The 19,147-nt window shown below is 47.1% G+C and overlaps 1 protein-coding gene across 1 annotated transcript in view; it reads left to right on the top strand.

Moving 5' to 3' along the window:
* LOC149366965 (uncharacterized) overlaps positions 1-19,147 on the top strand; it is a 49,339-nt gene that overhangs the window by 21,051 nt on the left and 9,141 nt on the right. The window contains exons 6-9 of the mRNA XM_089553371.1: positions 5,850-6,017; positions 9,272-9,427; positions 12,996-13,151; positions 17,370-17,624. Coding sequence (XP_089409497.1) covers positions 5,850-6,017; positions 9,272-9,427; positions 12,996-13,151; positions 17,370-17,624 — 735 coding nt within the window. The remainder of the gene's footprint in view (positions 1-5,849; positions 6,018-9,271; positions 9,428-12,995; positions 13,152-17,369; positions 17,625-19,147) is intronic.

Here is a 19,147-nt window from a genome sequence, read left to right as displayed (position 1 = left end):
TGCCGTTTGTGCTGGGGAGGGGAAACGCAGTCTCTAGTCAGGTTGCCCCACTTCTCTTCGAGGAGTACAGACACCAAATTTTAAGGCAAAAGCGTTTAATGCCTCATTGTTGTCGACAGGAGGTTGTCAACAGAAGGTTGTCAGCAGAAGGTTGTCAGCAGGAGGTTGTTGACAGGAGGTTGTTGACAGGAGGTTGTCGACAGGAGGTTGTCGACGGGAGGTTGTCGACGGGAGGTTGTCGACGGGAGGTTGTCGACGGGAGGTTGTCGACGGGAGGTTGTCGACGGGAGGTTGTCGACGGGAGGTTGTCGATGGAAGGTTGTCGACAGGAGGTTGTGAGCAGAGGTGTCACGCTTTTCTAGTCAGACCAGGAAAAAAATCTTTGTGCATGATGGGATTCGAACCACCATCCTTCCGTTCTGCAGTCGAGCGTGCTAATGGCTACGCTACTTCCTGCTAACGCATATGGAGTTGTTTAATGGCTCATACTGTCAACCGTTAACAAAGCGTGTCACACGCTTTTAACTCGGGAACTAAAAACGATAGGAGAAAGCCCATGGTTGCTTCAGATTGAGGAGGAAAAAATGAACTAGAAGCTAAGTTTTGGTTGCATGGTTACTTCTTTGTAATGATGCAGAGAAAAGTATACAACAGCTGTATCTTACCGGTACTCACCCATGGGGCAGAAACGTGGAGGCTAGCAAAGAGGGTTCCGCTTAAGCTAAGGACAACGCAGTGAGCTGTGGAAAGAAAAATGATAAGATGTAACATTAAGAGATCAGAAGCGGGCAGAGTGGGCTTTTGAACAAACGCCGGATAAGGACATCCTAGTCGACATCAAGAGGAAGAAATGGGCTTGGGGAAGAAATGTGATGCGAAGGCAAGATAACCAATGGTCCTTAAGGGTAACAGAGTGGATTCCACGAGAAGGCAAGCATAGCAGGGGACGGCAGAAAGTTAGGTGGGCGGATGAGATTAAGAAGTTTGCGGGGATACAGTGGCCGCGCAACTGGCAAAGGACAGGGTTAATTGGAGAGGCATGGGAGAGGCCTTTACCCTGCAGTGGGCGTAGTCAGGCTGATGATGATGATGACTGCGAGACGTGAAGAACAAGGACATGCACTCGGTCTGTGACTCTGACCTTTGACCCCTGCTTGGCGCACTGGAGCACGACCTCCACCAGGGTCGTTGTCTTTCCAGTCCCGGGTGGACCATGGATGACAGCCAGCTCCTTCTGCCTTAAAGAAAAAGCTACGGCTTCCTTCTGTGATTCATCCAGGCCCTTGTCGAAAAATTCTTTTTTCACAGTGCCAGCGAAAAGTGGTAGTAAAAAAAAAGGGGGTTGGGGAGAAGAAAAGGTATAAATACAGTCGAACCTCGATGTAGCGAACCTCAATGTAACGAAATTCGCGATGTAACGCATTTTTTTCATTTCCCAATCACTTCCCCATTGAAAACCATGTATTTTTTTTCGCGATTTAACGAAGTAATTTTGCTCCGCACTTTCGATGTAACGAAGTCCTTGCGCATCGCATGCATGTGCCAGGAGCTACCTTGACAATCGAATGAGAGCTAAAAGTTTAGCCGAGACGAAACGCAGTTTGTATTTGCCCTTTTACGCGCCAATTTTGCCGGCAGTGTGGGAATCTGCGAGAACGTACCGCCGCGCCATCTGTCGTGCGCATACAAAGCCCGCGGCATGGAAGTTTCAAGACGCGCCGCGCCATGACGCCACTGGCGAGCTGTAGACTCTGAACGTGAAAGCGCAAACCGGAATTTTCTTGCAGCGTCCGTTCGTTTTTTTTTTTTTTGCGTGCGAGAACAACAAAAAAAAGTCTTCAGTGTTGACAAACTCGTGGAGCTAGTGTGGTCGTACCTTTAAAACGGGTGAGCGGCGAAAAAAAAAAAAAAACGTGCCCTGGCAGAGGAGGCGAGTGGCGAAGGGGGTAGAGGGGAAGCGTGGCGTGGGAGGCGCGCGCGGTGCATTCTGGGTGGGCGGCTTCGGCGCGCTCTCGGCGCGGCCCGCGCGAAATGCAGCCGGCTGCATTCCGTGCCGGGCGCCGTCAGAGCGCGCCGGTAGCCGCCGAACACGCTGGCGATCGGGCGCCGCTGTTTCGCGGACGTGACGTCGCTGTGCCGCGTGCGCACGTGCGCTCGCGCTACGTCGGAGTATAACTGCGCCGCGAGCACAATCCCACCGCGCCGGCGTGAGCGATGCGAACATTTTTCTTTATTTTTCTCTGATGCGTCCCCGGCTGCAAATGTTCAATGCTGATGATGATACCAGTAGCGACATCTTGTGGCGGCTTTCAGTACTAGGCGCTGCGCTCGTTCTTTTGCTATGCGCACACGGAGAAAAATGATGCCGTCGCGGTGTTTGCTATCACTCATTATGCTCCTGATGTAGAAAAAAACATCCGGTGCCCTTGTTAGCGATACTATTACTCGATTTTCTTGTGTATTTCCTCAATAAGTGATTTACAAGTTCCCATCAACAAGCAGTGTTCCTGAACCAGTTATACTTTATTTTGACAGCTGAAACATGGGAACCTCGACGTAACGAAATTCGCGATGTAACGAAATTTTCGGCTGCAAGTAGGACTTCGTTATATCGAGGTTCAACTGTATTATTAAACGGTTCCTGAGATCAGTTCTTTCGGTGCTGTTTTATAGCTTTGTTCGAGCACCTATTCGCTAAGCTGTAATGGCACTATAAAGGAGCACAACACTCAAAATTTGCATCCGTCCTCATTCGTAGTGTTCACTTTTTAGTTTTAAATGTCAGGACAGTGGCATCTGACATGGTGCCTTACGAGACCTCCAGTACAGCCTAGTCTTGGCAACGCAAATCCTGGTGCTTGCCCAAAATAGTTTCTTTGATGAAAACTCCCTAACTTGTTGCAATCCTCAGGTAAGCACAAACGAAACAAATACATGTAGCTTACCTGGCAAATTCAGCCTTTTTCACTATCGATATATTAAAGACACAGCATAATTTATAGCATACCGCTACATCCTAGTCGAAATCAAGAGGAAGAAGTGGGCTTGGGCAGGGCATGTAATGCAAAAGCAAGATAACCGCTGGTCCTTAAGGGTAACGGAGTGGATTCCAAGAGAAGGCAAGCATAGCAGGGGGCGGCAGTAAGATAGGCGGGCGGATGAGATTAGAAAGTTTGCAGGGATACAGTGGCGGCAACTGGCGAAGGACAGGGTTAATTGGGGACACATGGGAGAGGCCTTTGCCCTGCAGTGGGCGTAGTCAGGCTGATGATGATGATGAGTCATGTGGAGGACATGAGTATACTTGAATCGCTGCATGGTACTTGCCTGCACCCTGTAAATAACTTACCATTGAATGTTTTCCTGTCTTGCCGTTTTGGTTTCAATTTCAAACTGCTGAATGATACCGGTGACGTTGAAATTTCATGTGACGCATGAAAAAAAACTGCAATGTACTCGCTTCTTCTTCGTTCAATGACATTGACATTCTGGATTTTAAAGCAGGCTGGCTTGAGTGTTGTAGTGAATGAACTTACAAAACAGCAATAACTGTAGCTTTGACATGCTTCATGTGATCTGTACTGAACTTTGGCATCACAGCCATCATTTGTCAGCTGAAGCTGAAATTGCATGCCGAAATTGCAAAATTCCGTTGCTGTAAAAGCTTGTTAATTCAAACTTCGAAGGACCAGAAAAAATGTTTGAATTATCTGAAAGTTCAAATTATCGATTGATTCTGAAAACAACTGTTAAGAACTGCTTGCATTGCAATTTTATTTGGTGCACCACTGGACAATGATTGCCTGATCTTCATTTCATTTCATTATATTACGAAAAACTTGAAGTGAAAAACTTGAAGCTTGTGGCTAGTGCGGTGAGAAATGTACGATGCAGGCGGGATGTAAGGGGCACGGTTAAGTGATGAGTAATAGTATGGCACAGTGATAGCGTGGCTATGCCATGACAAACCCAGAGAGGTGATAGTGGTGAGATAACAGCTCTAACAGCAGATAACAGATAGTATTTTGAGATAACAGCTCGACAGTGACTATTTTTCACATTTCCATCAAAGCTTTATTGCATGTATACCAATGGGAGCATCGAAGCAGAACTGCTCCATAATCGTGAAGGCCTCGTGCGCCGACATGGTCGAGCTCCATTGCTACCGTGTCACTCCGCTGCTCGGACAGATGGCTATTCCAAACACAGCCATTGGTGGGGCTTGTGAAACACGGGTTGCTCGTCCCGAGCAATGCGAGAACGCTTCCGTTAGCCTCATTTTTGCATGGCTAGTTCTGTGAGAGGCTTTTGTAATCTGCACGTAGGCATGCTGTTATCAGAGTAGTTTTTGCTTAGTCATCTTCATTTTTGCTGAGTCATTCTTCATACTGCCTTTCCCGCCATGAGCATTCACGTGTGACGCCATTATGAAATGGCTGTTGTCAGGCTTAGAATGCGCTAAAGGCACGGGATGAATTTTTTTCGTGGACAACTACCCTCTTTTTAATGTTGAAAGTTGTAAGCAATGCAGTTGCCGACCGTAACCCTTCTTTAGAGGTGGCAGTAGCCCAGCATCGGGCTGGACGAGTGTGGGTTTAGGTTGGTTTATTGGGGTTTAGCGTCCCTAAGCGCTATGAGCTATGAGGGACGCCGTAGTGAAGGGCTCCGGAAATTTCGACCACCTGGGGTTCTTTAACGTGCACTGACATCGCACAGTACACGGACCTCTAGAATTTCGTCTCCATCGAAATTGGACTGCCGTGGCCTGGATCAAACCCGCGTCTTTCGGGTCAGCAGCCGAGGGCCGTAACCACTGAGCCACCGTGGCGGGGCCTGGACGAGCGTTACTCGTCATTGGTGATAATCGTACAATCTCCCAAGACGAGTGCAACTCGTGATTGGTGGTTAAAGGGTTAGAACGGCTGCTGTGAATCTTCGAAGGCATTTGTGATGCACGGTATGAGCATGCCGGCGAAATGTCGTTAGTTTGTTCTGACTCTCCCATCTACGCAGATGTGCCTGCACTAGCATTTGAACCGTGGTGGAGAAAAGGTGATGACTATATCCGCCTGCAGGGCAAAAGCAAAAAAAAAAAATTAAGCTGTGGAGACCATGCTTAACGGAGCTTTCGCTCGTACAACTAGGTTCAAGCCACGGTGAACCCCAGCCATTTTTTTTTAACGTGAAGGCTACTGCTGAGGGAAATTTGCTGTCTTTTTTTTCAAATGCAGCATTTACTTTTGAGACATTTTGGTTGCGAGATGAATGTTCTCATAGTGTAATAGATTTATAGTGACTACACAGTGGTAGATGTGCGCCACCTTTTCAGGCTGCATAAGGGAAAATGTATGCCCCCTCTGCCTTTTGAGATTTGACCAGCGTTCTGGTGAGTTTGTAGCATTTATAATAATTTTTTCAACAGCGCAAGCTACACAAGACGAGGGAACACACACACGAGCGCTGAACTTCCCGTGTTTCCTCGTCTTGTGTCCTTGTGTAGCTTGCGCTGTTGAAAAAATTATTATGAATAACCAACTAGCCCGTGAGCTCACCCTGTTGTAGCATTTGCTTTCTGGCATACTGCACTCTCTTGTTTTTTTTTATTTTGCACTTCAAAACGGTGGCGAGGACCTCATGGAAAGCATGGCGGAGTGCCGTTGCAGCTTTTGCATATAGAAAAAGTCCGCCTGCATTGGCTTGAAGTGCTTTTGAGGGCACGGCTCTGCCTCGATACGCTGTCACTAGCTTAGGCTTTGATGTTCAACTGTGGTTATGAGTTTCCTCCCCATGCTTACGAATGAGTGAGCTTAAAACGCCATCTGTGTTTTGTGTTTGCGTGCATCTGGCAGGTGGCGGCTGAGTTGAAGACCGGCCGGAGTGCGTTCCAGTGTGCTCTGCACTACAGCTCGAAACATGCAGCGCGCCTCAACGTTGGCCCCTTCACCGCTGCGGAGGACGAGCGGCTCAGGTTGCTCATCAACTACTGCACCGTGGGGGATGTCATCTCCTGGTCCCAGGCACGTACTCAGCGGATTCATTTCCGCCTCTTGTGTGTTGCGATTACTCTGGTAGAGAGGCAGCCCGCAGGTCTTGGGCGCTTGGCAGTTCAGGGTCACCGGATCAGCTGAGCCAATGCCTTCTTCATTCAGATGGCAGCCGGACTGGCTGGCTTTGGCAGATTAACTATTTGCCAGCCTTTGTGCCTGCTTCACGCATGCAGTGAGAGGTAAAGGGCACCCACTCGTGTGGTTTTCGTTTGGTTTTATTGTGTTTAACGTCCCAGAGTGACTCAGACTGTGAGGGACACCGCAGTGGATGACTACAGATAATTTTGACCAGCCGGGGTTCTTTTAACGGGCTAACTGGCCTCTAGCATTTCGCCTCCGTTGAAAGTGACTACTGCGGCCGGAATCGAACCTGCATCTTTTGTCAGCAGCCGAGCACCATAACCACTGAGCCACCACGGTTGCTTGGGCACCATGTTGAGCACTTGAAGCCAGTGGGGCCATAATGGTCATTGGTCATAAAATTCGCCCATTGGCTGGAAGAAGTGACACCACCAGATTGGGACATTGCCATTGGCTGCAGGGAAGTGATGCCATTTCCGGTAACGGCATCGACAGCTGTTATTGCCACCACATTGCCAAATTGCCAACTTATAATGGGATCAGCTGTTCTGTGAATTTTTTTCTTCTCTATTCCACGAATTACTAATTACAAACATGCTTAGCTGCAATGTTACGAAATTCGGGCTATACTATAATTCTGGGAACCCAGACGAAGCTTTACCCACTTATAGCACTTTGGCACTCAAACTACAAACGCATGCGAGGCGGTTCCAGCGACCAAAATGGGCTCATGACGGGTTGCTCCAACTCGACCAGTTCATCGGCTTTTATCGGTCATGCTGGTGTCCTCCGCGCTGTTCCAGCGTGACCGCATAGATCAATGCCGCTAACACGTAAACACAGAAAACGAACGCTGTAGCTGCTGCGGACTGCACTTGACCTTGTGCAGCGGAGCAACAGTGTTGGCACGGGGTTTCACTCAGTCGGTGTTCTGGTTACTTTGGCGGATACAGGCCATCAACCTCCGGGGTTTCGAGCTTCGCGTGATCTGAAGACCCCAACCAGCGGCCACCGCATGTACAGTGGGGCACCACTGCGGCGCACGCAACATCCGCGGGGAGGAAAACGGCAGGGCGGCTTGCAGCAAGGAAACGGGCTTCCAAGTCCACGAAGGAGGCGTTTATTCATGCCATCCTCCAGCGACACAGTCACACATACACGATCACCCCGTCCTGAATGCTGCAAGGATGCGTGCATGTTCCCATAGCACGGTCACTGAACGCTGAATGTATTGCGATGGCTACGCAGTTAGGTCGACTGTTTCAAACACACTACTTACTCGTGCTGTCACACTTGCTTCGTAATTCATTCCATGCACCACAGAAATCCATATTTGACGCAGGTGGGAATGTTTGACGCCTGATGGGAAACGATGCAGGCTCAACGCTCTGTAGCGGCAGAGCTCTCGATACACCTCGTGCACATCGCACATAGCGCTCCACAACCCAGCTGTTTCTTTTCCCCTGACTGTTACGGCATCCGTAGAGAGCGCAGTGGTGCCCAGATTACTTCTTGTACTTCGTGGAGGACGACAGGGCATGTTTAAAGGTGCAGTGAAGAGGAATTTGAACTCGTCTTTTTGCCACGGGAACTCAATCTACACGTTCCGAGCAATCTTAGGAACTTCGAACTTCGAGCCCTGTGTGGCCGATCTCCCTAATTAAATCGAATTAACGTCCAGCTCCCGCCTTTTTTTTTTTTAATTCTCCCTCGTACGGTGGGCGGAGTCGACCAACGCGCGTGGAGTGCCTTTCACCCAATCCCGTTGTGGCTTGCCACTCTGCCATCGGCGGAGTGATACGTAGTGATCCATAGAAGCAAATAGTTTTTTTTTTTTGAATTCTCCCTGTACGGTGGGCGGAGTCGACCAACGCGTGGAGTGCCTTTCACCCAATCCCGTGGTGGCTTGCCACTCTGCCATCGGCGGAGTGATACGTAGTGATCCGTAGAAGCAAATAGTTCTTTTTTTTTTTAATTCTCCCTGTACGGTGGGCGGAGTCGACCAACGCGCGTGGAGTGCCTTTCACCCAATCCCGTGGTGGCTTGCCACTCTGCCATCGGCGGAGTGATACGTAGTGATCCGTAGAAGCAAATAGTTTTTTTTTTTTTTTGAATTCTCCCTGTACGGTGGGCGGAGTCGACCAACGCGTGGAGTGCCTTTCACCCAATCCCGTGGTGGCTTGCCACTCTGCCATCGGCGGAGTGATACGGAGTGATCCGTAGAAGCAAATAGTTCTTTTTTTTTTTAATTCTCCCTGTACGGTGGGCGGAGTCGACCAACGCGTGGAGTGCCTTTCACCCAATCCCGTGGTGGCTTGCCACTCTGCCATCGGCGGAGTGATACGTAGTGATCCGTAGAAGCAAATAGTTCTTTTTTTTTTTTTGAATTCTCCCTGTACAGTGGGCGGAGTCGACCAACGCGTGGAGTGCCTTTCACCCAATCCCGTGGTGGCTTGCCACTCTGCCATCGGCGGAGTGATACGTAGTGATCCGTAGAAGCAAATAGTTTGTGCGTATTTTTATTTCTGCGGGCTTATTTTGCGGCTATATAATCTGGAAATGAAACTATTTATTCACGGAAACCTAGAAAACAAAATAAAGCGAAAGCAAAGCCTTCACGGAGCTGGCTGAAAGCCACTCCACGCGTTGGTTGACTCTGCCCACCGTACGGGGAGAATTCAAAAAATAAAGGCGGGAGCCGGACGTTAATTCGATTTAATTAGAGAAATCAGCCACACAGGGCAGTAAGTCACAGTTTCTAAGAATGCTCAGAACGTGTAGATCGAGTTCCCACGGCAAAAAGACGAGTTCAGATTCCTCTTCAGTGCACCTTTGAGCACTCTCAGAGGTTACAAAGACAGATTCTTGTGCATGGCTCAAAGGCACTTTGTAGTGTGAATTGGCTCTGTTCACCTGTTAGCCCTGTGCCTGTGAAGCCTTTCCGTTTTGTTTTTGTCGGTGTGTTGCTGTCTGGGCGGTCTTTCTTGATTTTGGTGGATTGTGGCTGCTTTCAGTGTGGCTTTGGTAGTGTCTGAAACACCACATTTAACATTTGACCTCGAATTGACGCATTTAGCCGATGGAACTCAAACATAGATTCCTTTCTTGTGCTTCAGTCGATTCTTGTTGCCGACTTGTCGCAGGTGGCGCACTTCATGGGTACCCGGTCCATGAAACAGGTGAAGAACCGCTACAGCCGCTCCATGGACCCCCATATACTGCACGGCCGATGGACAGCCGAAGAAGACATGATGCTCATCATTGCTATCAAGATCTATGGATCGGAGGGCTGGAACAAGGCAGGCCTTGTTGTGCTTTTTTTTTACAGCGAGAGCTGTTAAGGCCATGTCTCCCGTTCATGCGGTGTTGGCGTTGTTGGCGTAGCACACTGGGTGCAACCCATCATGCTGGTTGGTCAGTGACGACGCGCATGACTCCATGATAACTCACCATGCTGATTGGCTGGAACCTAGTGATGTCACGCATGATGTCATCACTGCACGCTATGCTAATTGGCCCAAATGTCATTAACTGATTAATGTGAACACAGCTAATGCTGGGAGGCATTCACTAGAGCTTACAAGTGGTGCTAGCGCAAGTGTAGCAGTATAAACACAACATTCCATAGAGTTTCTTACTATTACCTAGAGGGAAAGCTGGCAGCCCGTCTATGGGAGTTTGCATGGCGACCCCTCGAGACCACTTCAGCCACCATGGGAGCTCAAAGCATCATGGGGCGGTGAGCTACTTGTTGCGGAACTGCAACTTTTGGCCAAAAAATAATAGAAAAATTAAGCTGCTTGATAACTATAAACGTCCTAATATTCAATATTTTGTCTAATGATTGCAACAAACGAGCAGAAAAGCATTTAAGTGCAAAGTTTGCCCAAAATAAGAGACGACTCGCTCTCCTATTGGCCAAGTAATGAACACTATAAAAACTAATATTTTGTAATTAACAGGCGCATTTTTAAAAGTAAATATGTTTTAAAAAAAATATGTTGTTGCTTAGATACTTTAAGAAGTTTTTTAATGGCATTTCGGAAAAGTGAAACCTTTTATTGGCGTCGTGTGTCTATGCATTTTTACTGCTATGGTTTTTGCACACTGCGTTCGCGCGAAAGTCTGCGCACACACGAACAGCGTTTTCGGAATGAAACATCTCAGTAGTGCCACTCCGTGTTCCCAAAAAACTACGACTGCCCTGCAACAAGTAGCTCACTGCCCCATGATGCTTTGAGTGTCCATGGTGGCTGAAATGCAGCGCCGCCAGCTTTCCCTCTAGGTAATAGTAAGAAACTCTATGCAACATTCCAGATGCCTATCCTGAGTTTCTGAACTCTCCGTCCGGTATCGGCATTTCACAGCACCCCATCTGTCACTGGTGTTTGCAGTACAGCAGTGGTAAATTTTCATTAGGTTTATTTTTCTGCTGGTGGTTGCATTATCGGACTGCATATAGAGGTTGTCCCTAATCAGCGTGTGCCCTAGTTGCGATGGGTGGCAGATGGCTTAGGCCAAGTGTTGCAGTTCTCTGTCCAAGGGGCAGAGCCTTGCCTTGGGCCATTGTAGCTCGAAAGGAACTGTCTGTGAGAACAGGTTCGCAACTGTTGGGAGCAGGATTGAGCTTTGCAGTGGCTATTTGAGGCCTGGTTAGCACACACTACCCGTTGGGATGGGGGCAAACGGCTGTGCTTGAAATCTGTTATTAGACGGCTAAGCAGATGCAGTGCAGATGGGACACCTCCTAAGGTGGGTTGTATTTTCTCACGCATACTGTGAAATGAGTGGCTCAAGAGGATGCCATGCGTGGTTTGCATCAGTCACAAATAGCGCCAATCGGTAAAGCCAGAGGCTGGTGATTAGCTGGAAATTCCATGCACCACTTACCAGACTGTACTACAGTCGAACCCGGATATATCGAACCCGCATATTTCGAATTATTGGCTCTATCGAACACACAGATTACCCCCTTGAAAATACTTTGTAAAAGTATAGGACTGTTGCGTTGTATATTGAATTCCATTTTCGCCGGACATTGGATATATCGAACGCCGCACCGCGTCGCACCTCTGGAAGGTGCGTTTTCCCCAAAGACATTCCTGTCCGGTCCTCAGCCGCCTCAGCGGAGAACATTTCCGCAGTCAGTCAGCAGGCGCAGGGCCTTTTTTTTTTTGTTCCCCGTTTTTGCGCCCCACCGGCGCGAGCTTTCCCGCTCTTCCTGTACCGCCGGCGTGTGCTTGGTCAAGGTCGTTGGAGCTCAGCGAAGAGAGTGCACGGCATGGAGACGCGCGGCGACGTTTCCAAGCCACGCTTCCTGGGGAAAGGAAGAGAGAGAAAACGGTTGCTCGTGGGTCTGGGGAGAAGAGAGAGCTCAGAAAAAAGAAAAAAAAAAGCGAAGCCCAGAGCGCCGATCTTTCTCCCTGCTCTTTCTTTTCCCTCTGTCGTTCCTTCGCAGCCGCGTTGACTGCTGCTCGCATAGGCTTCGCTCGGACCGCTCCATCTGTGCCTCGGGTGTTTTTCTTGTGTGCGCCTGTGTTCCAACGCGCGACGTGAAGCCGGCCACAGTAGCCAACTGTTTTGGCAAGGCAGGCCTTGAAGTGGCCGGAGATGAATGTCCGGAAGATTTAGATGACGATGAGTGCTTGGACAACGAGTTTCGCGACTTGTCCAATCTTCCCGGCGCCGTTCCGTCCGAAGTGACTGTTGAGGACTTTATTAATGCTGACAGCGAAGTTCAAGCGGTAGCCGACCTCGCTGATGAGGACATTGTGGCCAGAATAGCTGGCGTTCAAGACGCCGATTCCAGTGACGACGAGGGCAACTGTGGTGTCGAAGAAACGTGTCCGTGCACAGCCACTGAACTGGCATCAGCGTTCAGCCTGATTCGGCGCTGTTGCAGTGAAATGGAAGGCACTGGGCTCTCGCACCTGGCCAATCTCGAGAAGATCGAGACCAGTGTATTGAACTTCGTTTCCCAGAGGAAAAAGCAGCCCAAAATTAGTGCTTTTTTTTTCCAGGAAAAACGCGCTTTCACATTGTGTGCCCATACTATGTGATTCGCGGCTGTTCTGAACGGTACACCACAATTTGTTTGATCGGGAGTCTAGTTTTAGCCTATATCTGTAATAAGGGAGTAATTACTCATTGGCATCCACCCAAGCGCAGCCATACGGCTACAAAGGAAAGCTTATTACAAATCTACTCCACCTTGGGGGATTCCCCTAAACATTTGACCAACACTGTTCCCACTTCGAGTTATTGATCAATTCGCTCTCGCCCTACCATAAGCTTGCCGTCCCGTTTAGCTCAGTTGGTAGAGCGACTGCTCCGGTGTAGCGGTGGTCCTGGGTTCGAACCCCGGACCAGGACGAATTTTTCTTTAACTACGAAGTTTCTGAGAAAGCTGTATAGCTTTCCTTTGTAGCCGTATGGCTGCGCTTGGGTGGATGCCAATGAGTAATTACTCTCCCTTATTACAAATTTACTCCACCGTGGGGGATTCCCCTAAACATTTGACCAGCCTATACCTGTATATCGAATTTTCGCTATATCGAACTATTTTCCAATCCCTTTCAAATTCGATATTATCCGGGTTCGATTGTAAGTACGACAGGGTGCCTACAGCAAAAGCACGGGTTGGGAGTTTTCGTTTTGTGAGTACAGTTCCCAGTAGGACATCACAACTTCTGTGATCCCGGCGGAGACACAGATTGATTGTCTATAAAAAAAAATCTACCGTACCAAAAGGAAAGTGTTCGGTGATATATCTACAAGACGGCTGTATGAAGAAAAGTCTATTGATTATCTATTATTAACGGAGGGGCTATATCATTGTCTGCGGGCCGTGCGGTGCTCTCCTCCCAGGTGTCCAGCCTCCTGCCGGGCCGAACCAGCCACCAGTGCCGGGATCACTACCTCAGCTACTTTGCCTACGACGTCGTCTCGGGGCACTACACCCCCGAGGAAGACCGGACCCTAGTGGAGCTTGTAGAGAAGCACGGAGTGGGATGCTGGGCTCAGGTAAGAGCAATTCCGAGTCACGCTTGTCTTGCACGGGGTTTCATGCACACAAAATCCAGGGGGACGCTTTGTTGACCTAAAGCGCGGAGAGGCAAAAGCCTTAAGGGGGGACACTGGTCTTGAAAAAAAAATTTTTATTAATGAAGTCACAGTTAAGAAATCTTCAGGGAATATGTATTTTTGTGGGCTGGTTCTAAATATGTCATTTAATTTCATGTAAAACAGTTCCTTGAGCACTTGTGCACTTTTTATGCTAGTATTTTGTGGAGAGTTTTGAAGAAAATTTGCTGCGGGAAGCTCACTGAAATGTATGCCATTGGGTTCTCCTGACACCAAGGGATACAATAAGGGTGAAATTGTCTTCCTGCCTATAATAGACCTTAAGTTATAGAGTTTTGAAGTTGTCGCTTCAGAAATGAGAAGGAAAGTGTGTATTCCTGTTTCTGAAGTGGCAGCTTCAGTACCCTATTACTCAAGTTCTATGAGAGCCAGGATGATAATTTTACCCTTATTGTATTCCTTGGTGTCAGGAGAACCCAATGGCATACATTTCAGCAAGTTTCCGGTAGCAAATTTTCTTCAAAACTCTCCGCAAAATACTTGCATAAAAAGTGCATAAGTGCTCAAGGAATTGTTTTACACGAAATTAAATGACATATCTAGAATCAGCGCACAAAAATACATGTGCCCTGAAAATTTCAAAACTATGACTAAATTAATAAAATTTTCTTTTCAAGACCAGTGTCCCCCATTAAGCGCGGTATTGCTGCTTGTGTCACTGATGTGTAGTTAAGATGTTAAGCTTCGCCTCTGAGTGTGGAACGCGATAGCGTCTTGCAACGCTGCCAGGGAGTCCACAGAACGCCATCGCCCATTCGGCTCTACGCCTTGCTCATCGGTATATTCGTTTTTGAAGAAAGGAAATGTATGTCTCCCATATCTCGGTGGACACCTGAACCTCGCCTTAAGGGGGGACATGGGTCTTAAAACATTTTTTTTATTTACAGACCAAATGCAATGAAACTGCACAGACTTATTCAGTTTTTTCTGCTGATTTCAAATATGCAATTTGTGTATTTTTAGGCCAATTAGTTCCTGAGATTAATATATATCATGTCATTGTCTGCTCAAACAATAGGAAAAAAATGGGCCACCAGAAATTTAATTTTAATATGTGGGTAGGTACTACAATGTGTGAGGAATGCAACGCTGGAAGCAGTTTTCAGTTTTTTGTCCATGTGGACAAACGGCTTAATAGTTAGTTTCATGTGTGTCGTGTTTTCTGGCACTGTATGTCTGGTTAACTCACTTGAAAACTAACTATTAAGCCCATTTGTCCACATGGACAAAAAACTGAAAACTGCTTCCAGCGTTGCATTCCACACACATTGTAGTATCCACCCACATATTAAAATTAAATTTCTGGTGGCCCATTTTTTTTCTATTGTTTGAGCAGACAATGGCATGATATATATTAATATCTCAGGAACTAATTGGCCTAGAAATAAATAAATTGCATATTTGAAATCAGCAGAAAAAACTGAATAAGTCTGTGCAGTTTCATTGCATTTGGTCTGTAAATAAAAAAAAAATGCTCTAAGACCCATGTCCCCCCTTAAGGGAAGGGAAGAAGATGGGAGTGAATGAAGGCACCGTATTCACTAGCTAGATGTATTCACTAGCTAGACGCACCTTTGTTCATTCCAAACCATCCAGCTGGCATGGCGGGGTGGTTAGCCTGCTTGTCTCGCCCTCTGGAGACCCTGGTTTGATTCCCCAACTCGACCAAATTCCTTCTCGGTTTTATTTATTTATCTGGTCTGACTAGAAAGCCTAATTAGGCTAATTGGTTAATTAAGCAATGAACTAAACTCAGTCCCACTTAGTGTGAGCATCACTATACCATCCCTTTATTTGGTTGCATGGTTACTAGCCAAAGTACAATTGACCCCATTTGAAATTCGTGCACTGCGACGTCACGACCATTTCGACCAATTGAAAAGTGTGACATTTCTGTCGACAACTCTTGCTTACAACGATGAGGCATTAAAGGCTTCCGCCTTAAAAACAAGGTGTACAGCCTTTGTTAGAAGTTAAAGGGGGATGAAAAAACGATGAAAAAAGTCGATTTTCGAAAAGTGCGCTTTTTGGCATCTCCAACACTGTTTCTATGTGCTGAAATCATCATCATCATCATCATCAGCCTGACTATGCCCACTGCGGGGCAAAGGCCTCTCCCATGTCTCTCCAATTATCCCTGTCCCTCGCCAGTTGCGGCCACCGTATCCCCGCAAACTTCTTAATCTCATCCGCCCACGTAACTTTCTGCCGCCCCCTGCTATGTTTGCCTTCTCTTGCAATCCACTCCGTTACCCTTAAGGACCAGTGGTTATCTTGCCCTTCGCATTACATGCCCGGCCCAAGCCCACTTCTTCCTCTTGATTTTGACTAGCATGTCATTAACCCGCGTTTGTTCCCTCACCCACTCCGCCCGCTTCCGATCTCTTAACGTTACACCTATCATTTTTCTTTCCATAGCTCACTGCGTTGTCCTTAACTTAAGCTGAACCCTCTTTGCTTTGATTTATTTTTTCCTTTTTCTTGCCTTTGTGTGATCTGCGTCTTTTCTGTGTTCCTGATGTTGCAACTGGAACTGGTCGAGGTTTCCATGCTCCTGTTCAGGTTTTGGTGCTTCCTCCCATTGCATGAATTTGTGCTGCTTCCTTTCCTTGTAATCTTTTGCTGTTTTGATGTGTTCTTGTTGTCACAAAAACCTTGATTTTGCTCCCTCCTTATGTAATGTCTTCAGGCCTTTCAAGGAAAAATAAATGAAATGAAATGTCCCCTTGCTGTAATGACAGAAAGCAGCCATGCTGACAGATGCTTCTTTGGAGACTCGGTACCATAACCCTGATCTGGATTCCGTAGGTCTCATTGGCTTCGATTGTTCTGAGTCAGTGTAAGATTAAGTTGGGCTGTTGAAAGTAGGCGTGATTCTACACATTGTTTATAAGCTAAAGTTCATAAGCTTGGACAGCTAAACTTCATCACCCTGTGTATAACTTACAACCAAGATGAGATCTTGTGGTGTCATTTGCGGTTGCTATTCCAACCTTGGGCCATTAAATGCAACAATAAAAGCTTTTTGGCTAGTTATCTACGAAATATAAAAAATTCACGGGGGCACTTTGCTGACCTAAAGTGCGGTGAGGCAAGAGCCTTAAACGCAATGTTGCTGCTTGTGTCACTGATGTGTGGTTAAGATGCTAAGCTTTGCCCCTAAGAGTGGAACGCAACAGCGTCTTGCAATGCTGCCAGGGAGTCCACAGAACGCCATCGCCCGTCGGTAAATTGGTTTTTGAGAAAAGGAAATGTATCTGTCTCGCATATCTCGGTGGACACCTGAACCTCCCTTTAATGGGAAGGGAGGAAGATGGGAGTGAACGAAGACACCGTATTAGCTAGACGCGCCTTTGTTCATTCCAAACCATCGAGCTGGCATGGCGGAGTGGATAGCATGCTCGTCTCGCACTCTGGAGACATTGGTTCGATTCCCCAACTCGACCAATTTCCTACTGGGATTTGTTTATTTATCTGGTCTTACTATAAAGGTTAATTAGGCTAATTGATTAACCATTATTACACAATTAGTCATTAATTATCATGCAATTGTTATAGAATGCCTTAAATCGCGTTCCGATATCATTCGAATGCCGTCGATTAAGTAATGATTGGCATATGCCCATATAAGGCATGTAACCGAAACGCGGACACATCTGCCAACACGGCTGTTAACGACAGTATCGGGCATTAAAGGCTTTCGCCTTAAAAAAATATGGTAGCAGTCTCTAATTTGTTAGGCTCATATCAGAAGGGAAATCAGGTGTAAGTTAACCGGTTATTGTTCTAATGACAACACCTTCGCTAAGTCACCCCAGAATTTTAACAGCCTTTGCGATGGCTCAGTGGTTATGGTGCTCGGCTGCTGACCCAAAAGACGCGGGTTCGATCCCGGCCGCGGCGGTTGAATTTCTTTGGAGGAGAAATTCTAGAGGCCCGTGTACTGTGCGATGTCAGTGCACGTTAAAGAACCCCAGGTGGTCGAAAATTCCGGAGCCCTCCACTACGGCGTCTCTCATAGCCTGAGTCGCTTCGGGACGTTAAACCCCGTAAACCATAAACCAATCAGAATTTTAAGATCTATCCTTCCATGTGTAGGTGGTCAAGGAGATGCCCTGGCGGACTACAAACTCTGTACTGGCCCGCTACAGGCGGCTGACGCAAATGTTGGGCAAGGACACTGTCACAGTCGCCGACTTGGACAAGTACTACGGAGGAGTACCCGGCACTGCGGTGGCCAAGGTCCACCGTGTGCTGACGTCGGCAATGGACCGGCGGTTGGATGTGTACCGGCGCATTCAGCGCATGATCAACACGTCGACACAGAAAGAGACCGCCCTGAAGCTGCTCAAGGTTTGTTTGCGTTTTTGCGGAACTCTTTTTTTTTGTGCAAGTTGCTCAGCAAAGGAGTGGGAGATGGCTTTTTTGCTTGTAAAGGGGAAGTGATGAAAGTGGGCAGACAAGAGTGGTGATTACCGTATGCCGTATTTTCCTGTGTATAAGACTCGGCTTTTTTTCAAAAATCTTGCTGGTGCGTCTTATACAAGGGTGCGTCTTATATGCATATTTTTGATTTTTTTTTTGCGAGTTCAGAAATTACTCAGGTTCATGTTCAAGCTTTTTTCACTGAAAATATATAACTACCAATCGCGCAGTTGTAGTACGGTTAATACTTCAATACCGGGACCGCCGTGCGCAACTTTTTAGGTGAACTTTATCATGAAACGGCGGGGATGACGACTTCGGGGATCACAAATACTTGGCAGTTTCGGAGGCCCCAAGCAAGAGTAATGTGAAATGCCAAAAGATGGCGACAATCGCGCTTCTCGCCATTGTCAAGACAAGCCGGCGTTTTTTTTTAGTTACCCTTTGTGACTTTATTTGGTCCGTGTACGTAGTGCGAAGAGAATATTTCAGCCGCGTTGCCTCCGGAAATGGGCGAACTTTTTGATAGCGCATCTGAAGATGAAGACTTCGAAGGTTTTAAGTAAAAATAAAATTTTGTTATGGACATAAGGAGAGTTCTTTTGTTTTTTTCATTTTTTTTTGCTAAAACATGGGCGGGTATGGCACGAGTATTGCCTTTTTCGATCACTTAGCGTTGCTTAAGAACTTCTCACAGGTACGGTGCATTTCACAATGGTCGCGCGAGCGGGTTTAATTAGGCCTCACTACCTAACTGGGTAAATTGAGGTGCGTCTTATACACGGGTGCGTCTTATATACCAACTTTTTCAATGACAGCCTACATATATGGTGGGTGCGTCTTATACAAGGGTGCGTATTATACACCGGAAAATACGGTAAGCTCTATACGTCATTTGTTGTCATTCCAGCTCTTGAAGCAGTCTGGTTTAGGTGTTGCTGTGAACTGAAACTGCGTGTTACGTTTATATTGCAGGCTTTTTTCGTGCCTGAGGTGACCTAAAGATTCAACTACACGCCACAGCCATCAGTTGTTGAAACTGAAATGAAAAGGAAGGAAAGAAATTGGGGGACGCTTAAGCTTTGCCTTTAAAAGTGCAATGCGACAGTGTGTTGCAGCGCTGCTAGGGAGTCCACAGAACGCCATCGCCGTTCAGTGTGACACCTTGCCCGTTGAGAACACCTTTGAACGCATTTTTCATTTTGTTCGATCGTTTCACTTAATTTATCACACTCTCTAAATTATCTTAATTACCATCATCAAGCATTGTCCTTTTCGTTTTGAGCATTTTTGACACCTTTGAACCCTTCTTTAATTTCTTTAATTAATGAAACAGTTACGATAATTTCATAAAATCGTTATTGCCTATCACTCACCAATGAATCATCATTCACCAGAACCATGTCGGTGCACTTTGAAGATCCCCAGGTGGTTGAAATTCCAGAACCCTT

This window comes from Amblyomma mixtum, chromosome 1 (genome assembly GCF_055824585.1).
Source record: "Amblyomma mixtum isolate Tamu chromosome 1, ASM5582458v1, whole genome shotgun sequence".
Classification (NCBI taxonomy): domain Eukaryota; kingdom Metazoa; phylum Arthropoda; class Arachnida; order Ixodida; family Ixodidae; genus Amblyomma; species Amblyomma mixtum.
This window is presented reverse-complemented; position numbering and strand designations above follow the sequence as displayed.